Raw genomic sequence first — 20,555 nt, forward strand, 5'->3', positions numbered from 1 at the left:
GAAGTTACACATAAACTGGTTTGAGTGATCAGAAACTGGTTTAAGCCTGTAACAGAACAGAAGTTCAGTGCACATAAACCAGTTTCAAAATGCCTGAAACTGGTTTAAGATATACCTGACTGAATGTAGTATCAGACTTAACTGATTGGGGTCAAACTGGTTTATGGAACTCCTCTCCCAGACCCCTTCCTGATTTAAGTTAAATCAGAGTCACCCAGCATGCTTTGCAGCCCTGGGCTTAACTGTGCTGCCTGTTCCAGGCTCCACCCCTCTGCTCTCTAAGGCAGGGGTTGTGGCCAGAAGCTGGAACGGCATGGGCCCCTAAGGCGAAGGGGGCAGGGAGGAGATTTATTGCCCCTCTCTCCCCTCTCCCCCCGCTGCACTCCAGCTGGGGTGTGCCTGGCTGGGGCAGAGCAGCCTGTGACACATTCCCCCACCCCCCTTGCTGCTGGAGTGGTGGGGGGACAGAGATGTGGCCAGCCCCAGCAGCAGCCGCAAGCGAATGGGGATAGAGAAGGCTTTAATTCCTCCCCTCCCACTCTGTCCCACTGGCAGGGACCTCAGATGGGCTTTTCCTGGCTTTCCCCCCCTGCTTGTGGCTCAGCATGGCCTGGGCTCCCCAGAGACCCCCTCCCAGCCAGGGGGGCAATACCACTGTACCTTCCCAGCTTCTGGGGCTGGGGTTTCACTTGGGGCAGCCCAGGAACAAAGGCCAGATTGGGGGGGGGGGGCGAAGGGGAGTAAAATGGTCCCAAGCACAGGTGGGGACAGGCACAAAGGGATCGCAGTGGCAGTGGCTCCATCCTGGACATGAGCCCCGCTGAGCAGAGGGACCCAGGCTGCGGGGGGGGGGGGGTGTCAAGAAAGGGGCTTGAGTGTGTCAGCTCCTGCCCAGCAGCCCCTTCTACCCACTGGAGAGCAGTGCCTGGGCCAGCCTTGGACCCTGCAGTGGCATGCATGGTGTGGGCTCGCCCCCTCAGCCCCTGTTACCTGTGTCCCTCAGGCACTGTTACCTGCATCCCCAGATGCCAAGCTGAATGCGTACTGCTGACTCTTCCCCTACCTGGTGGTGGCAGCACAGCACAGCCTTGTGTACTAGGTGCTAGGCACAGGACGCTACCCCTGCAGCTTCCCCACTGCCTCCGTCTGCACACTCAGCAGCTGCTGCCTACCAGTATGACCAGGGTGGGCCCCCTGATGGTGGCAGTGGCAGTGGGGAAGCCATAGGGGTAGTATCCTGAAACCTGGTACAGGTGGCCGTACAGAGCTGCTGCCAGGTAGGGGAAGAGTCAGCAGTGCATGCCAGGTAGGGGAAGAGTCAGCAGTGCATGCTCCAGCATCTGGCAGCTGGGGGACACAGGTAACAGCACCTGAGGCTGAGGTGGCAAGCCCACGCCATGTGCACCAGGGCTCGGGCCAGGCTTGTTGCTACTCTCCAGTGGTGAGTGCAGGGAGACGTGGGGGAAGGTAGGGTAACTAGGTGGAGAGTAAACTGACAGCTGGGCACATGATGTGGTGGGCCGTGGCTGCCAGGTACGGGGCAGGGCATAGGGTGCAACCACACCAGAGCCTTGGGAGTGGCCAGAGCCACTGGCAGCAGGGAGCAGAGCCAGATATGGTGCATGGCCAGGACCTTCCAGTGGCAGGGTGGCCCCAGGGCAGCCATGTCTCCGGCCTGGCCCGGCCATGATCCTGCGCATTGGCCAGGCACTGCTGCAGCTTGTGGGGCAAGAGGCTGCTCCTGGAGCTCGGTCTATGCCGCATGTGCGCAGCAGGCAGTGGCTCCACACTCCCAGTGCTACCTAGCAGTGTGTCCTGCTTTGGTCACTGTTCCCACTGTGCAGGCTTGGGTAAGAGCCCGTGGCTGCAGGAAAGGCCCAGCTGCTATAGGGCAGCACGAGCAGGTCAAGGGGAGGAGACCGGAGCTGTGGCCCAGGAGGAGGGGCCCAACGATGACTGCAAGCTTGGGCAGCTGCAGCAGAGGATCACACAAGTCACTCCAGGCTCAGTTCCCTCCTGCAGCAGTGGTGATCCATGCTCCTGGCCTGTTCAAGCCCTTCCCCATGGGCCTGGCCCTGCCTGAGCCTCCAGGCACCTCACCCTGCTCTGCTCCCACTTCCTTGCAGTGCTGCCATGCACTTGGCAGCAGCAGTGGGTCCTGTGGGATCAGAGTGGCCTGCACTGGTTGCACCCTGGGACCAAACCCAGCCCCTGGCCCCTGCCTCTGGGGTGGCACATGGGTCTGACCAGAACTTGCGGCACCTCACGTTCCACTCCAAGAGGACCCTGTGCGTCACCACCATGCACTCCGTGGTCATGCAAGGCAGGGCAGGAGTGGGTCCATGTGCCTGGTGAGGCTCACGTCCAGGATCAAGCTGCCACCACCATGATCCCTCTGTGCCGGTCCCCACTTGGGCTTGAGGCCATTTTGCTCCCCTCCCTTCCCCCAATCTGGCCTTTGCTTCTGGGCTACCCAAAGCAAAACCCCAGCCTCAGTGGCTTGGAAGGTGCTGTGGGATTGCCCCCTAGCTAGGAGTGGGGCTTTGGGAGTCCCAGACTGTGCTGTGCCATGAGCAGGCATGGGGTGGGGGGTAGGGGAAAACCAGGCAGACCCCAGCTGGGGTCTCTACAGGCCAGGATGGAGGTTTAAACCCCTCCCCAGTCATACTCAGCCTGCCGGGGCCTGGCCACATCCCCTCTCAGCTCAGTTTCCCTTCAGCCTGAAGAGAAGGGGGGGGGTGCTTACTCGTGCACCCCCCAGCTTCTAGCTGTAAGCATGTGGCTGCATTTCCATAATTAAAAGTGAATGTCTATTCTCTTGAAAATCAGTTCAATCTATGCAGGTTAGACTAGCCTGCGAAGATAGAATCAATTCAGGCGCAGGCTTTTTGAATGTCTGTACTTAGCTTAGAGAGCCTGGTGAGCAGAGGCATGGAAAGGAGCCAGAACTCTATCCCTCCTGTGGGGTGGGAGAGTATGGGGAGGGTGGCATATAACTTAGCATGATGTGGCTTCCCTCCAGGGACTGAACTTTCCTTCCCACATTCAGAAGGAGCCAGCTGGAACAATGTATGGGTGGAGAGAAAATGTGAATGGGCAGGGGAGAGAAGTAAAGAGAGAGGAATGAAAATAAATAAATAAATAAATAAAGGACCAAAATCTTGCACATGTTTCACTGAATTGTAGGGGTACACTGGTAAAGATTTTTTGGGCTGATATTGATGGCTGATTATTGACCAGCCATATTGGCTGATACCAATCCAATTGCCATTATGCAGTCCAGCAGCTTAGAGAGCAGTGTCTGGGTGATAAGTCTGTTGGGGGCAAAGGGCATGCGGGAAGGAAGGGACATGGTGGGGGGCAGATGGAGGCCCCTGTGGTGAGGGAGGGAGTGGGACTGGGGCTGGGGCTGGGGCAGAGGCAAGTGCTACCCAGCTGAGGCAGGCCAGAGTGTGGGACAGAGCCAGTGGCTCATCCAGGGTCTGCAGGGAGGCAGATCTCACCACTGTGCATACCTCTGGGGAGGTATGGGGTGCATGTGCCCCCTCTGGATCTGTATGTGGGGCAAGGGTGGGCTGCCTGTTGCATGCAGGGGGCTGTGGTTGCGCTGCCCTCTTCCCAGCAGCTGCACTTGGGCCAGGCAGGGTGGGTGGTGGCAGCACTGGGGGGAAGGCTATGAAGGGGCTACAGTCACCCCAAAATTCACTGTAGCCCCCCCCCAGTACCACCACTGGCCACCCTACCCCACCCAGCCCAAGTGCAGCCCCCCAGAAGAGGGAAGTGCAGAATCAGCCCCGAGCACATAGCAGGCAGCCTGTCCTTGCCCCACACACAGATCTGGGGGGCATGTGCCCCCCATGCCTCCCCCAGGGATGCGTGCAGTGGTGGGAGCTGTCCCCCCCTGCCCCCCCCGCATCTCCCAGATGAGCTGCTAGCTCCATCCTGCACCCTGCCTTGCCCCCACCCTGCCCTAACTGGGCATTGCCGCACCCTGCCTCTGTACCTCAGCCCCACTCCCTCCCTCACCGTGGGGGCCTCAATCTGTCTTCCCCATGTCCTGTTTCTCCCCCAATCCCCTTCCCCCACACAGACTTACCGACCAGATGCTGCTCTCCATGCTGCCAGGCTGCACTCCTGGCTGTGTGTATGCTGTGGCTACGGGCATGCATGGCACTTACTGGCAACAATATTGGCTACATCAGCCCAAAAAAGCTGATTGCCAATAATGTCAATTTGCTTTTATTGGTGCCGATATGGTATGGACCAATGTATCAGTGCACCTCTACTGAATTGGGACTGTTTCAGAGGGGACGTAGGTTAGCACTTGCATCACAGCACAGCTGAAATATAGAGAGCTCACTGCCTGCCACACTAAGGCTGAGCTGAGACCCAGGGATCTCACTGCATGCAAGCCACACCAAGGCAGAGATGAGACCCAGTGGGCTTGATGAATACATATTCTACTCCCTAGGGGCAAGAGGGAGCCAGCACCACCCCACTGGGCAGCAGAGTTCAGAACGGTTGAAAGTTTGCCCACAAAGCAAACAGTGGGAAGGACTGAGAATGTTGCATCCTGGGATGTTAGAAGTAAGCAAAAGAGCTTTTTCTCTTCCCAAGGCAGATTAATGATATCCCAGAATGACCTGGGTAAAACAGATCAAAGGTAACCATTGTCTGAATTGGCATAACTTTAGAATGTTTAAAGGGTATTTAGCACAGGTTAATGCCCTTAAACAGGTGAGTGCTCCTGTTTTAAGTGTCTTTATGATAATTTAAAGGTAACCTGTAAGACCAAGTATTTGTGGGGTCCAACCCCTCGTCTATAGGTTTGGCCTTAAAAAAAAATCCAAATGTTGCTTACAGTGGGGGAACAAACCTTCTACTGAAGCAGCATTCCATATTAGCATGACTGTAACAGCACAAAGTCAGTTTTCCAAAACAATAAATGATAATGATCATTTCTTGAGATAACAAAGGTGTGGTATCTCCATAAAACAAATCAGCATTTTTTAAGAACAAAAAGCAAATTATTCATAGGAGATACTACGAGCCTGTAACATTTCAGTAGCAGATTTGTGTGTGATCTCAGATTTTACAACAACTATATCAAACTTCTGTTTCTGCCTCTTTACAACTAAAAAGATACCTAGATTGATTTTTCCTCATTCTCTTTCTAAAAACAATTCGCTCAAGGACTGGAATTCTAATGGCAAGTTTCAGCCAAAAGCACTATTTTTATGGCTGACTTATAAACCCCCCAGAATGGGAGTTCTGTAATGGAAAAGGCAATGGAGCCTTAACTGTAGGGTAGTGAACATGACAGTAATATTTTCTCTCTGCTCTGAAGAAAGATAATGTAAATGCTCACCAGTTTGGCATAACCTCTGTGATCTAGAATGAGGTTTTCTGGCTTGAGGTCCCTATAAATAATTCCTTTGGAATGCAGATAGGCAAAAGCTTCTACCACACATGCTGTATAAAATCTGGTCGTAGAATCTTCAAATGAACCTCTATACAGAAAAAAATGGAAAAGGTTAAGCACAGTATTCAAATCATTTGCAATTAATATTGTATATCTGTTTGAACTACTATTGCATGTTACAATGATTATAGCAATAAAATTAAACATCAGGAAATAACTTATACTGCTAGATTTTAAGGGCTCAATCTTGGAACTTTTTAAACACTGGCTCTTTTCCAAGGAAGTGCTTAAATTTAAGTATATAAACAGTCCCATTCATTTCACTTTGCAAGATCAAGTTCCCTAAAATGCAATCATAATTCAAAATGATTTTTCTATGAAACCACATTTTTCAACAGGTTATATCTGTCTCGCTACCTAAAGGGCTTGTGGTGCCAAGAGAGTACATTTAATGTATTTAATGATATGACTGTAGGAACCCACTAGCTGCTAAAAAGAAACCATACTGTGAAACAACTGTACAACCATATTTTCTGTTTCTCTTCTTACTTTGTAGAAGGCAAGTTTACAATTTCAATGAGAGGAATAAGGATAGTTTCTTTCTGTATGGTGTCCTTATGTTTTATTCAACTGGGAAAAGAAAGAACATCAGTATCTCACACTGATTATGAGACCTAGCAATCCAGCAAGTTGTGGGTTAGATATTTAATCATTAGCTGTCAAACTTTTATAGCAACAGTTTGAATCACACACTTTCTTCTTCCTACTAAAAGATTCATCTGGAGTAGCCAGTCTTACTTATTTTATTTCATCCTACCAATACAATATCTATCCAGCTAATTGGAAGCTCTTTCTTAATTAGAAACTCAATATTAGCCAACTTGTTTTCATGTGTAAAAGAAAAGTCATTTGCACTCATGTAACTAGCACTTAAACAACAGGCTGAATTTCATAGTTTCATAGTTTCTAGGGTTGGAAGGGACCTGAACAGATCATCAAGTCCGACTCCCTGCCCTGGGCAAGAGCGAGTGCTGGTATCATAATACCCCAGCCAGATATCTATCCAACTTCCTCTTGAAGACCCCCAAGATAGGGGAGAGCACCACCTCCCTTGGAAGCTCATTCCAGAGCCTGGCAGGCCTAACCGTAAAGTAATGCTTCCTGATACCAAGTCTGAACCTACTCTCAATCAATTTGCACAAAGCTTTGTTTAAATCCTAGTTTTGGGTCAAATCTAGTAATGGAAACTATTATAGGAATCAAAAAGGTTAAGTTCAAATTTAAGATAAAATAAATTTTAATTGTCATATTATGACCAATCTGTCAACTATTTTAAAAAGTGAAACACCTGCCCCTTGTTTGGAGTGAATACAGAGCTATGTGAAATGAGCTCAGCAAAATTGCTTCAGCTGTGCTAGCTGAAACAACAACAACAAAAAAGGCACTTCTAAGCTAGGTGGCAGTAGATACCATAATTTTAAGAGAACAGAATTAAATTCAACAAATTTTTAAAAAAAGAAATGATTTCAATGTTGATGTTATAGTGCTTTTTAAATAATGATGACATGCCCATTTTAGTAAAAAGAATAATGAAAAAAATACTTATGGAAAAGTAAAATATCAAATTTATGTTTTATTTTCTGCTCCATCTTCTTAGATGTTATCTCTCAGGACATATCAATTTAACAAATTAAACTACACACATTTATATTGCTACTATACCGTGTATAGTTAATTTATCTCACAGTTTTCTGCCTCTTATTTGTGGTATCTGTATATCTTTCTTCTTCTCTCAGACATACAAACTGCATATCTTTAAAAAACACTATTAAACTAATGAAGTCAAGCATTCAAAAGTAAGGAAATATCATAATGTAAGTTGGCTGTGCAACCTACACATAGTTCTCGTGTATATATGTATTCTTATTTAATTACATGATCACATATTGTTTCTCCATGGGATTCCGTCCTCATTCTGTGCACAGAATGGACAGACTTTATGAGCCAGATTGTTTCCTGGCTCTGTTTTCTTTAAATAAACTGAAGTGGTTTGGGTGAAGTAGGCTTCTCTTAAAGAGAGCATGACAAAGTGGCAGAGGACAACTGTCAGCTAGTAAAGTGGTTTCTGCTCTTGTTAGTGAAATTTAGATCAGCTGTTGAGCTACTCAGAGTTACATCAGGAGTCATTATGTTTCTGCAGGACTGGGCAGAGAAAGAATCATGATTTAGTTCTACCCTTCTTCACCTTTTCTGGGTCCTGTGCCAAACAAAATCTGGTGAGGGCCGAAGACCTGGTCTCTGGCATATATTTTCATGGTTTACTAAGAATGAAGTTCTAGAATATCACAATTCACAAGTTGGCGTGTATCCTAAAATTTCTTACCTGTCCCTGAGAATTGTCCAGAGCTCTCCACCTAGACAGGCTTCCATCAACATGTATAAATATTTGCTGTCCTTGAATGTCCTATATAGCCTATTGTTTGTAAACAAGAAAAATACAACAAAAAGTGAAGGGATTTTTTCTGACAAAAGTTACTTAGGTGATACTTCACATTTCTTATCAGCTAAGCACCTCATCTTCTCTCTTTAGTCTGTTGTATCATGCTAAAAATATTTCTTCAGAATGCATTCAGTATTTGAATATTGAGGTGTACCACACACAACTGAGGACAAGGACATTGCTCTTCTGTACACTAAATATACGGTCTGACATTTTTAACAGAGAAGACATACAATAGCTACACCAGTTGTGGTAACGAGTAGGTCATTTTATCTTTCAAAGTATGGAGTCAATCTCTGGATCTGAAGCGTTCTCATTTTATCATTTCAAAAGAATACCACTCAATTTGTGGCTCATGGAAGAACTTAGCATAACTAATTTGCTAATATATTTCACAGATCTTAAAAAGAAACCATTAATGTTTGGATATCAAAAGATGCTTTCTTCCCACCCAGGGGCACTGCGTATGTGAAAAACATGCCTAATGAGATAGATGGAGCAGGTAGCATATATTTCAAGGCCCCATGTACTCTGTGTCAGCGTTTACCTTAAGTGACCAGCCTCTAGTTTCTATAGGCACTCTTGTGCAGCAAACTGAAAATTCTTACCAGCATCATGAATCATTTTATTTAATTACATAAGAACATTATATAACAAATATTGAAAAACAAAATGATTTTTTATCTGTAAAGACGCACAGGAAAATCGCTCAGTACTGTTGCTTCGCCTCTGAGACCTATTGTTTCAGGCTCCTGCAGAAAGAGGCACATATTGCTATATCTCTTTACATTCTATATGTACATCTGGAAGGTTTCTTGGCAAACTACACTGGGTTAAAAGTTAAGTAAACCCCCCTAAAACTGAATTTCTGCAACATGATTTTGAAGGGATGTGTGGCTTTCATGCCTTCTGTGAGTACACTATTGTGGCCATACGTGGGTTTTTGCATTTGTGTTGCACAACTGACCTGCATGGTTAAGTGACTTAAGTGAAAAGAGAAGGTACTAGAGATTTCAGTTCTTTGAAGTAATTAATACACTACGGCCCCCTCTACAAATTACAGGTATTCTGCAATTAACTGATTAATTGTGTGATTAACTGAAACCAGCTATATGTGCAAAGTACCTATTCATGCCATTAAACAGTCCAACCAGCTATAAAGTTATACCTTGAAAATGTGCACTAACTTTATAGCTGGTTAGTATCTGTATTTGATTTGTATGTGTAGGAGGGTCTGCCCCTACTACTCAAGGCAGCCAGCACTGCCCACAGCTGCATACTCTCCATCCTAGCTGTGAGACTTTCCATACTGGTAGCATCCCAATAAGATAGACTCATAGAAAGAAGGACCAGAAGGGACCTGTAAGATCATCACATCCAATCCCTTACCATGGGCAGGAGGTAACTGGGCTCAAACAAGCTCAATGAGGTATTTGTCCAGCTTCCTCTTAACAAATACCTTATTGGGATGCCACCAATATGGAAAGTCTCACAGCTGGGAGGGAGAGTCTGCAGCTGCAGATGCCATCCTTATGGCAGATGCCAGAAATTGCCAGAAAGTTTTCCCTGTATCAGATAATTCTGTATTGTTTCAGGGGAAAAAAATGTAGCTGGCCCTTCACTGCTTCCTTGAAGCTCAGCACTACATCTGGATGTAAAATATATAGTAACATGGAACTATAGCATTTCACCATTTAATCAGTGAGGTTTTAAAAGGTTTCATTTCTAGAATCTGTCCTTCATCCCTTTTCCTATCTATGAGACAATGCAGGAACCCTTGGCTGAATATAAAATTATTTGGTCCTTTACTAAATCACTATGTAACATTTATTTTATAAATACATTAGCCTCTTTTTAAATGCTTATTTTGCTTTACTGACAGTTAGCCTCTTTCCCCACTTAGTTTAATTCTCCTGGTTTTAATGCATTTTAATCAGTAATTAAACAGAACTACTGTTCAAAGATTTTGCAAACATAGGTTTATGGTACTGCTTTGATTTCTTTAATAGTGTTTTCCTTTTCACAAAGCCCTCCCCCTGAATTAGTTCTGCTTTAGAATCTCTGTTATGATTGAACACTTATTACAATATTCTGGTGGCAGAGCTGTACTGCTACCCAGCATGTCCACAGGTGGCAGATAGTGGAATGACCTTCAGGGAAGGTTAGCTGAGAAATAAGCAGGAGTAACTAATGAATAAACAGTCACAGACCAAGCAGTGGCTGCACCACCAGGATGTGGTGGGGACAGCAGATGTCAATACATTTGCTCCTGAAAAGCCATGTATATTTTTTGATGGTGCTGTGACATGGAGAGTACAGGCTGCCATTATAATAAGCCTGTCCAGCCCCCATCCCTGGGTTTACAAGGCCTCAATGGCAGACCAGATAGAAGAAGATGTTATAATCTCAATGGCTGCAAAGGCGGATGAAAGCTGCAGCAAAATGAAATATCCAGTTGTCTTGGATCAAGGTTCTGTTCTGTCAAGAACCATGTGGAAGCTGATGAGCAGCAGCTTCTCCATGATAAAATAAATCATGCATAGGCATCTGTCATAAAAATGGCTTTTCCAGCCCTTTGGTGACCAGTTAGCCAAAACAGGAGCAGGACTGTGATTGTCTGGAAGCTCCTAGCCATGAACTGGCATGAATAGGTGGCAGTTACAAGAAGGTTATCTAGCACCTGGATGAGACAGGACTGCAATTCGGCAACTGCAACTATGACTGAGCACCCCTCTTCAGGATCCATTCTGTTCACCCCACATGGGGAGAGGACTAGAAAAGGTACCCTAGACATAGTCTGTCTACCTTTTTCTTGACTGAATAATTGTATCCAGTGGGATCATCTTTACTGTGGTCAAAATCTACAAAAGATACACAATGAATTTTGGGACCTGGAACATCAGGACCATCATGGATAATTCTAATAGTGAAGAACCCAGAGCGCCACACCACAATCATGGTTGAAGAACTCAGGTAATACAATATTGATGCCACTGTACTGACTGAGACCTGGCAAGCAGGAAATGGGCAGCTCAAAGAGCAAGGAGGTCTACCTTCGTCTGGAAGCGCAAACAGGAAGGAGAACACTGACTTAATGGAGTTGGTTTTGCCATTAAGAATGAACTCATAAACCAAATTTAAAAAGTTCCCTATCAGAATTAATGAGTGCCTCATGATTCCCAGTCTCAAATTGGCAGGGAGCCAAGATGCCACTGTCATCAGCGCATATGCTCCAATTCTTAATGCTGCCAATGAAACCAAGGTTGAATTCTATACCAACAATGACCAAGTCCATTCTGATGTTCTGCTCAGCAATGTCAATGACAGAGCCAGAAGGGACTCAAACCTCTAGAATAGAACCATTGGCAAGGAAAGAATGGGACAAGTCAACTCTAATGCATTCTCCTCTTGACCAAGTATATAGAACATGGACATACCATCACCAACACCCTGTTCTGCCAGAAAAACAGGCACAAGACTTCATGGCAATACTCACAATCTAATCACTGGCACTTGACTAACTATATCATTGTTTATGCACCGGATCACAAACACGGCTGCATCACCTGATCTATGCTAGGAGCTGATGGTTGCTGGACCAATCACTGACTCATCCACTCAGTTATATCACTCAAACTGGCTCCTAAACAACAGCTGAAGCAGAAACAATGTTGATGAAAGAAAGATCAACATTGGAGGACTCAAGGACCCAATAAAGCGAGACTTTTTTACTACTGCCTCAATAAAAAAAACCCTGGTTAATTCTAATCAATAACAATGGGAAGAGAATGTTAGCAGCATTTACAGTGCCTTTAAGCCCACCATCATCAGCATCTGTGAAGAAACACTTGGATTTCCTACCAGGAAACATCAAGACTGGTTTGATGAGAATGACCGGGAGATCAGAGTATTGATCGACTGCAAGCACAAGGCCTTTTGTGCTTGGCAGAATGACTTCAACTCCAAGCAAAAGAAACTGAATTACTAACAAGCCAAAGCAGAGGTCCAAAAGAGTAATGTGAAGAACAGATGGTGGGAAGACAAGACAAAGGAGATTCAATGTTTCACTGACATCCATGATATGTGCTGTTTCTTCAGTTCCACCAAAGCCATATATGGTCTGAACACTCAGGGACTACCCCCTTGAGATGGAGGAGACCTAATCAAGGGAAAAGGAGCCCATGTCCACTGAAGTATTTTGAAGACCTTCTCAACTGTTGTTGATGAGAGTGCTCTCAACTCTAGTCAGAGATGATGTTGAAATCCTTCCAACCCTTGGCAAGGTGAGAAAAGCCATCAAGCAGATGAAAAACAAGGAATCTGGAGCTGATGGAATCCCTGCTGAAATCTTCAAACATGGGGAGAGAAGCTCAGATCACAGCTTCATGCCCTCATCCTAAGGATCTAAAATGATGACAAAATTCCAGATGACTTTAGGGACACCATGATTGTGACAGTCTACAAGAAAGGAGACACGTTCGACTGGAATTTACAGAGAGATCACCTTGCTGTCCACCACAGGAAAGTTCATTGCAAGAACCCTCCTGAACTGTCTCCTTCCACTTGCTGAAGAGCTTATCTCAGAATCTCAGTGCGAGCTTAGGACATCAAGAGGCACAAATGACATGATCTTCACTGCTCACCAGCTGCAGGAAAAATTTTGGGAAAAACAAACTTCTCTGCATGGCTTTCTTTGATTTCTGTCAACTAAGAGGCACTGTGGATGATGCTTCTGAACTTTGTATGCCCACCAGAATTTGCCACCATTTTCTGCTTGTTCCATGTCGGTATGTGAGTGCTGATTCTTAGTAATGAATCTACTGCAGATCCATTTGAGGTTAAGATGGGAGTTAAGCAAAGCTACGTTATCACTCCAACGCTCTTCTTGATATTCCTTACTGTGATGCTATATCCTACCACCAACAAGCTTCCAGATGGAATGGTGCTAAACTACCAAATGGATGGTAAGCTGTTTAATTGCAGCCAACTTCAAGCCAAAACCAAGAGCATCCTGATCTGAATCATTGGGCTTCAGTACACTGATGATACTGTTGTGTGTGCTCACTTGGAACCAGACCATCAGGCAATTGTCAATATCTTTACCAAGGCATACAAAAAAATGGAACTGACGCTTAATATTCAGCAGAATAAGGACCTCCATCATAAAGCTTTTAATGAGTAATTCACATTTACAATGAGACTCTGGACAATGTTGAGTGTTTCCTGTACCTTGGAAGCCATCCTGTACTTAAAGCTGACATAGACAAAAAAAGCCAACATTGCCTTAAAATGTAGATTTCAGATGCCTGAAGAAATGGGTGTTTGAAGATCATGACATCATATCTGAAACCAAGCTCATGGTTTATCAAGCAGTTGTGATCCCCACCTTATTGTACAGAGCTGAGACTTGGACAACATATAGGAGATGCCTCAAGTTGCTGGAGAAGTACCATAAACACAGCCTTCAGGAGTTCCTTTGAATCGAGTGGGAAAATAGATGCACCAACATTAGTGCCCTCTTACATGCAAACACCCCAAGCAACTAGGTGATGATTATCCAATGTCAACTTTGCTGGGATGGCCATGAAATCTGGCTGTATGACACCAGACTCCCGAAGCAAGTTTTAGTTTCCCAGCTCAATCAAGGCATACACTCAATAGTAGGGCAGCAAAAGTGCTTCAAGGATGTTCTCAAGGCCAACTTGAAAAAGTGTAACATCAACATCAACTTATGACTATTGCCCAGGACCACCCCAAGCAGAGGAAACATTTGGGCAGCAGTAGTCCCAGACGCTGGGACAGCTCTCCCCATAGATGGAGGAAGAAAATATTATTTGAAGGAGTGGAGTGCATGCATCAACACGAGAACTACAACTCCCATTGTGCTCTGTGTGGTGCAACACATACACAGTTAACCTCTTCTTTCTCAGCTGTGTGGAGTTGAGTGCACATGGGGCACTAGCCTCGCTGCAACCCGAGTGGTGCTGTTGCCGTCACTGGCAGTTAGTATGGGAAAGCTAAGCTCCCCAAGCCCCAGCCTTCTGCCACCTATGGCTCTCCCAGTCACGTGGAGATCAGGTCCCTACCCAATCTCCATGTGGCTGGAAAGCAGTAGTCCCAGTTATCAAGAAAGCTCTCCCAGCTATGGGAAGATTGAGTCCCAATCCAATCTCCACATGGCTGCGATGCAGCATTCCCAGCTGCTGGGATAGATCACCTGGCCACGTAGAGATTGGGTCCTAACCCAATCTCCAGGTGGCTGGGATGCAGCTGCCCAGCTGCCAGAACAGCTCTCCCCAACCTTGTGGAGACTGGGACCAGCCTAGAGCTTGTCCTGACTGTTACATTGGAACAGAGCAGGGCAGGACCAGCCCTGGAGTGAACTGCTCCCATCAGAATCAACTTTGCTCCTGATTGGTGCACATTCACATGAATGCAAGGATGTAGTTTAATGCTCCTTAATTTTCTGTGAAGAAAATTCAGGTGCATTAATTGCATGTATCGATGCACCCACAGAGTCATAACTTTTGTTTCTCGTAGAACCATTAAAATGCTGCTATTTAAAATCCTGAATGATGAACTAGATTCTCTTTTGGCTTGCTGAAATTCTTTTAATATTCCTGGTATAAGTTCATTACCTAGATAGAGTACAACTAGACTTCCAGATCAGTGAGTTTGCAAGGGTTGAAAATTAAGAATTTTGGACAGACAGTGATAAATCATTGAGAGACCACAAACATGGAAACTTGTGGTGCTATGCTTGCTGAGTTACTTAACAGAGGTGATTTTTGTGGCTATTCACAGACCTAATAATTGGATCAATGTCAAATTATATCAGTGTATCCTATAATTATATAACTTTTATATGTATAGGCTTCTGTAATGTTACAAGTGTAGCAAAACCATTGCAACTTTAACCCTAATACAGTCAGCCTATATTTCAAAAGATGTTTTACCTATACTACTTCAGGGATAATTCACTGTGTAACAGCATAATTTTGTAAGAAATAAGGTCAATGATTGCTGATGCAATCATTCCTAAAACTGAAGTGAACTAAAGTAAAGTAAAGGCCTTGAGGACGTCCTTTAAATGAAGTAAGGTAACAGTACCTCACAATGAAGTCTGAATGAGCACTCTGCATTATCTGCTTTTCTGACCGTATGTGCTCCTGCTGTCTGGTGTCCACTATGTGACGCTTCTTCAGTATCTTCATTGCAAATGTTTTGGATTCATCACTTTTCAGCTGGACCTTGAAAGAGAATAGCAAATACATTACAATCAATGTAAATAACTCTCTGGCTGCATCTACACAAGATGTGAGCTGTGCAGTGGCCCATGACTACTGTCCAGTAGTGTTGCATGACAGGAAGTGTGATGTGATGCTACTGCACAGTAGTAATGAGCTACTGTGCAGTCAGTGTCATGAAAAAGCTGTTTGGCAACACTACTGTGCAGTAACTCTGGTTATTGCATAGTCAGCATCTCGTGTAGATGCAGCCTCTAAGAAGTTATGTGAAATTATGAAAGGCGTGGTTTCATATAAATCAAAATACCCTATCCCATACCCACCCTCCAAAAAAAAAGTTAGAAAAATCTGAAACATACAATGTTTATATTACAGGAGGCATAACTATAATTAAACACATTTAAGCAAGAAGAATCAGCTTTAGGACATTAAAGACGATGGGTCTGATCTTCTACATCCATAGAAGAACTAATAGAATGTCTTTTCTTCAGCTCCTCCACAATCCCTAGTCTCACCAAGTGAAGCCCTTACTCCATCCCCAGTATGCTCTGTTTTCTTAACTCCTCAGTCATCAAGTTGGGTTCTTTCCTTCTGCTGGCCAGTGAGAGATCTGGCAAGTAGGGGTTTGTGGATCACACTCAGAGGTGAGGCCAGGTAAAGAACAGAAAGGGTTATAGCAACAAGTACACATCTGAGCATGAATTCTTACTCTATTCAGCTCACAAGGGTCAAGAAGCCACTTTTTACCCCCAATACAGTGCCCCCTTGCTGTAGATTGGATAATGAGCTACTCCCTGAGGAATATTTTCCAGGAAATTAGCCAGTTTCTATGCTAATTCAAAATGTTCACACTTGACTTAGCTCATCAGATCTTTTAACTGAAAACCAGATTTCTAAACATATGGTATATTGGTACCTCACGCACAATTGGTATATTTACTATCATAATATGCCATTGAATTTAAAAACCACTTATACAAATTCTTAGTGCAGTGAGGGGGAAAAATACTGGCATTATATATTGTTCTCAATGATATACATACCACATAAAGAAGGGTTTTTTGACTGGTATGGAGCTTTAATAAAAACCTTTTCTATCACTATTGCATACCTATAGACCTGACAGGAGAATATAAGCCTTGAAAGTTTTCAAAGCATGAGTGAAACTGGCTTTAACAGTGCTGCTCTGTAATGTCTTTACTTTTAACCTTGAGCTTCAAATAACCTATTTTTAGTAAGGAAACTGTTGTCCTGAAGTCCAGACATTTTTTCATAGCATATTATCACTCAAGATTTCCCCAAATCCTCTCTATATACAATAGATCACATTTTTAATTGAGTTACAGCAGGTGATTTGGCATCATATCAATCTGCAGACAATTAAATTGAACATTACTTAATTCAACTGAGAATTTGGTCCAAAGTGTGTGTCTGATTTTTTTAAGAAAAAGCTCTATTAAGGCATTTAAAGGGTTTTCAAGAACTGCTTCTACCCTTGTCCACAAATTAATAAGATTTCCTGGAGCTGGCTAGGTGATGTCAGGAATAAATAAAGAGAAAAGCCCTCTTGCTGGACAAATATAATATGATTTTATACTACTTGCCATACAAGTGGATGTCTATTTCTAAAAATTGGGATGCTGTGACAGAGCTGCACTCACTTATGCTTCTGAAAAGTAAAAATTGTATTCCAACCAGTCTCCCCCTGGTTATCCTATTAGTTATCTTCAGATAAAAGAAGAAACCAATAATTTCTTCATCTGGATCAACTTTTATTTCCTAAATTCCTCCCTTGCTCCAGCAAGCTTCTCTGGTAAGACACAGTATATCATGTCATATTGTAGAGTGCACACCACTAATTAAATATTTGTGTATGGGGGCAGGACGGGGAAGGTATGGAATAACATGAGAAGTTACATCACATAAGGAGAACAACATAGCCTGTCTATCAATGTGTCCAGGATTTTAAAGAGCAAAGCTGTAACTTGTCATTGAAGAATGGAACACATGCAAAATGCAGTCAATTTTTAAAAAAATCAAAGGCACGACATTTTCTGGACAAGTATCCCACCACCAAAAAAATAAATAATAAATAGACCCTGAGGCTTATGCTGATCCTAGGAAGCTGACCTTCACATTTTTCCTAGTCTCTACATAAAAATATTTCAATCTGAATTTTTTCCACTATTTTCTCAATTGTTCTGTAGCCATGAAGACATGTGAAATGATTTAGTTCACACCAAACCTATAACCACAGAATGGTGAAATCTCTGAATTGATTTGCTCAGAATTGGAGCTTTTAGTAGAAATTCACAGAAGATTAGGCCCTGAAGAGACCTCATGGGCTTGAACTGTTATATCAGGGTAAGACATAAAGATATTGTAAATCTATATTAAAGAGCAGATCCTCAACTGATAAATAGAGGTATATCAAGCAGCTATATAAAGCCTATGACTTGGAAATATTCTGTAATAAATTTAAAACCACTTCCTTACAAAGGAAAATTTCATCATAAACTCTTTAATTTATTAATTATATGTCAGAAGTTGAATCTATAATGATACAAAACACAGACACTATAATTCTTGACATTTGTCACAGATACAAATCATATTTGCTTGCTACCTCTTGGAAAGAAGCTACAGAATGTCTTGATATGTAATCTATAGATTGATAAATCCTAATAGGATCAGCAAATCTGAAGATGCCTGGAACCTCCTTAGATTACTTGTACACTTTTTGTAACACTTATGAGGATTTAACTTTCATGCACATTTCTGCCTTTACATGTTGTTTCAGAGTCTGATTTGCTGGCTTTGTAAAACCTGCTCTTGGCATAGCACGGGTATGCTGAAGTTGTGTAAGTATTCCCATTGCTATTAATACAAGCTGTCTCCACTTTGCAATAAATGTATATGTATCCTTAGATGTTTATACATTTCTTTAAATTTTGAACAGCACCTTAAAAAAATCTCTTAGAGTTTCTGTATAATTTCTGTTCTGGTATTTGTGGTTTCTCATTTTGCCCACAGGTGCAAGAATTTTCAAGCTCACATGAAACTTCTTTTTTCCAGAGGAGCAGCTCTTGCTCACACTAAGACTTTCAATTATTCTCTTCACTTGAAGGCTATGTTTCTCATCCCTTATCTTCAGGAAGATGGGGTACAGAGACCTAAACAATCCATGTAAAATAAAGAAAAACATTTCTCCTCACTCATCCATCAGGGTTTCCCAATTAATCTTTTGCATTTGCACTGCACTACTGTATTACTGTTTTATGAATGTACAGTTTAAAGATAGAAAGAAAAGAAATTCTGTATTTACTGCATGTGGTGAATAAAGGGAGATACACATATTCTTTCTAAGTATCATATATACTTCACTTTGATATTACTGGCATAGAGTAAAATCAAACGAGCATGTTACAGTGTAACAAAGAGGATATGAAACAATGGTAAAGCTCTTCATTAGGGAAAGCCTGAATGTAGTTCCAGTCAGGCTGACATAGTTTCTCTTCCCATGATTCCTCCCTAGGATCGAAGAGCATACTGAAACATTAATGATGCTAGATTTAAGGAGCGGTTTGTCAGCAGTTCTCAGCAGTTAGCCAGAGGGGATATGCCAAAAAAGGGGAGAAGCTGCAGCAAGCAGGCTCTTTTCCCTACCTAGAGATAGAGGTAACTGGGCCTTTGCACAGCTTTCAAGGAAAGATGAAGGTTTAGGTACGGAAAACATAATATAGGCTTTATTGGTTTTATCCTTTTTTCTCCTATCTACACTTGAGTGGATACAATAAATATAGTTTGTTTTGAAAAAGATGTGGCTGAGTTAGATTAATCAGCTGTTTTCATAGGCTTCCAGAGGAAAAAAAGGTTACACATGCTAAACACTGGCAGATCTCTTCAATTAATAGTAAATAGGGAGGCTAGAGCAAAGAAATCCAGTTTAAAAATGGTAAAACTGCTTGATTCCAACCAGAGAAGGGCAACAGGAGCAAACTCTGTCACCAAAGAGATACACTTGAGAGGGACTGAAATGGATCCAAGTCATAGCTCACAACTGTTATTTATAGCTATGCATAAGCATTACGGGGGTAGTGGGGGCAGGGGCTGCAGTAGAAGAATGGCAGGGGGGTACAGAGATGGTGGGGTAGCAAGCAGCAGCAGGATTGAAGCCAGAGCTCCCCTGCAGCAGCTTCATACTCGATTCCAAGACAAGTAGCTCTCCCCACCACCACATGTTAAATGGGGGAAAAAAAACTTTGACTTGCAATCAAATGAATATAGTAAATGCCCTCAGGAGGCACACTGACTTAGATTAAGAAAGGGTTAATCAGATTTAGGAAAGGGTGCACTCAGGCCAGGTACAGACATTACACTTTTACCAGCATAAGTGATCGGAAACCAGTCTATACCTGTAATAGACGAGAAGTTCAGTGCACATAGAATGGTTTAAAAATGGCAGAACCCAGTATAAGAATGGAATGACATGCACTCAAACTTAATCAATTTAGGTTAGACCAGTACATCAAACTCCAGTACCAGTTCCCTATGAATTCAAGTTAGCTCACTAGCAGTCAGCATCCCAGGTGTCTTTGTGTGCCCCCTCACCCTGCACAGGGAGTGTCCTCCCTCACAGGGAGGCCCATTAGCATTTGCCTCATGTTCAACTACTCTGCTGACTGCTGAGTGGGCCCCACCCTAAGGTGACCACCCATCCCTAATTGAGCAGGACAGTCCCAGAATGGGATCATCAAGTCCCAGTCCCTGGCTGCATGACAATACTTGTCCCAGATTAACAGCATAGTGTAGGGATCTGAGTGATGACTGTGAAACTCAAGCTGAGCTGGGCCTACTCACAAAAGTTAAAATACAAAATATTGATGACAACTGCACAGTGCAAGACAATGTAATTTTACAGCTGGACCTTCTGAAAAGAAATAATAAGGCATCACTTCCAGCTTATCTTACTATAGTTCTGATGATTTAAAGCAGGCTTTTATGTGTTTGGTATGTAACAGTGTGAAATGCCTATCCTGATTAATTAATATATTAAATATCTCTTCGCAATTAACTTGTGTTTATCTGTAGGAAGAGACATTCTCCATATGGGCTTTGATAGGTGTCTCCTGATTTACTCTTGTTTTGCCTCAGTGGTTCCCTTTATCTTCCAAGGACAACTCAAAAACCTTGTGCTTTTCCTAGTTGTTAATCAATTTCTTGATATGTTCGAACTTAGTAGAAATGGATAACCTCTTATTACAGAGGAAGGTAATTCAATAAAATTGGGACTTTCTCATAACCAGTAATGAACAGTTTGGTTAACAGGATTTTCCTGTTAATTACTGCTTGGGATGCTCTCAATTTACACAACTACAAGAATGTT

At 43.4% G+C, this 20,555-nt stretch overlaps 1 protein-coding gene across 3 annotated transcripts in view; it reads right to left on the reverse strand.

Moving 5' to 3' along the window:
- The window catches only part of PRKG1 (protein kinase cGMP-dependent 1), a 1,124,099-nt gene that overhangs the window by 15,711 nt on the left and 1,087,833 nt on the right, over window positions 1–20,555 (reverse strand). For all 3 annotated transcript variants that reach the window (XM_019484295.2, XM_019484294.2, XM_059729934.1), the window contains exons 11-13: window positions 15,033–15,172; window positions 7,806–7,895; window positions 5,369–5,510 (exon numbers count right to left, since the gene is read on the reverse strand). In XM_019484295.2, coding sequence (XP_019339840.1) covers window positions 5,369–5,510; window positions 7,806–7,895; window positions 15,033–15,172 — 372 coding nt within the window. The remainder of the gene's footprint in view (window positions 1–5,368; window positions 5,511–7,805; window positions 7,896–15,032; window positions 15,173–20,555) is intronic.

This window comes from Alligator mississippiensis, chromosome 6, assembly GCF_030867095.1.
Source record: "Alligator mississippiensis isolate rAllMis1 chromosome 6, rAllMis1, whole genome shotgun sequence".
Taxonomy (NCBI): Eukaryota; Metazoa; Chordata; order Crocodylia; family Alligatoridae; genus Alligator; species Alligator mississippiensis.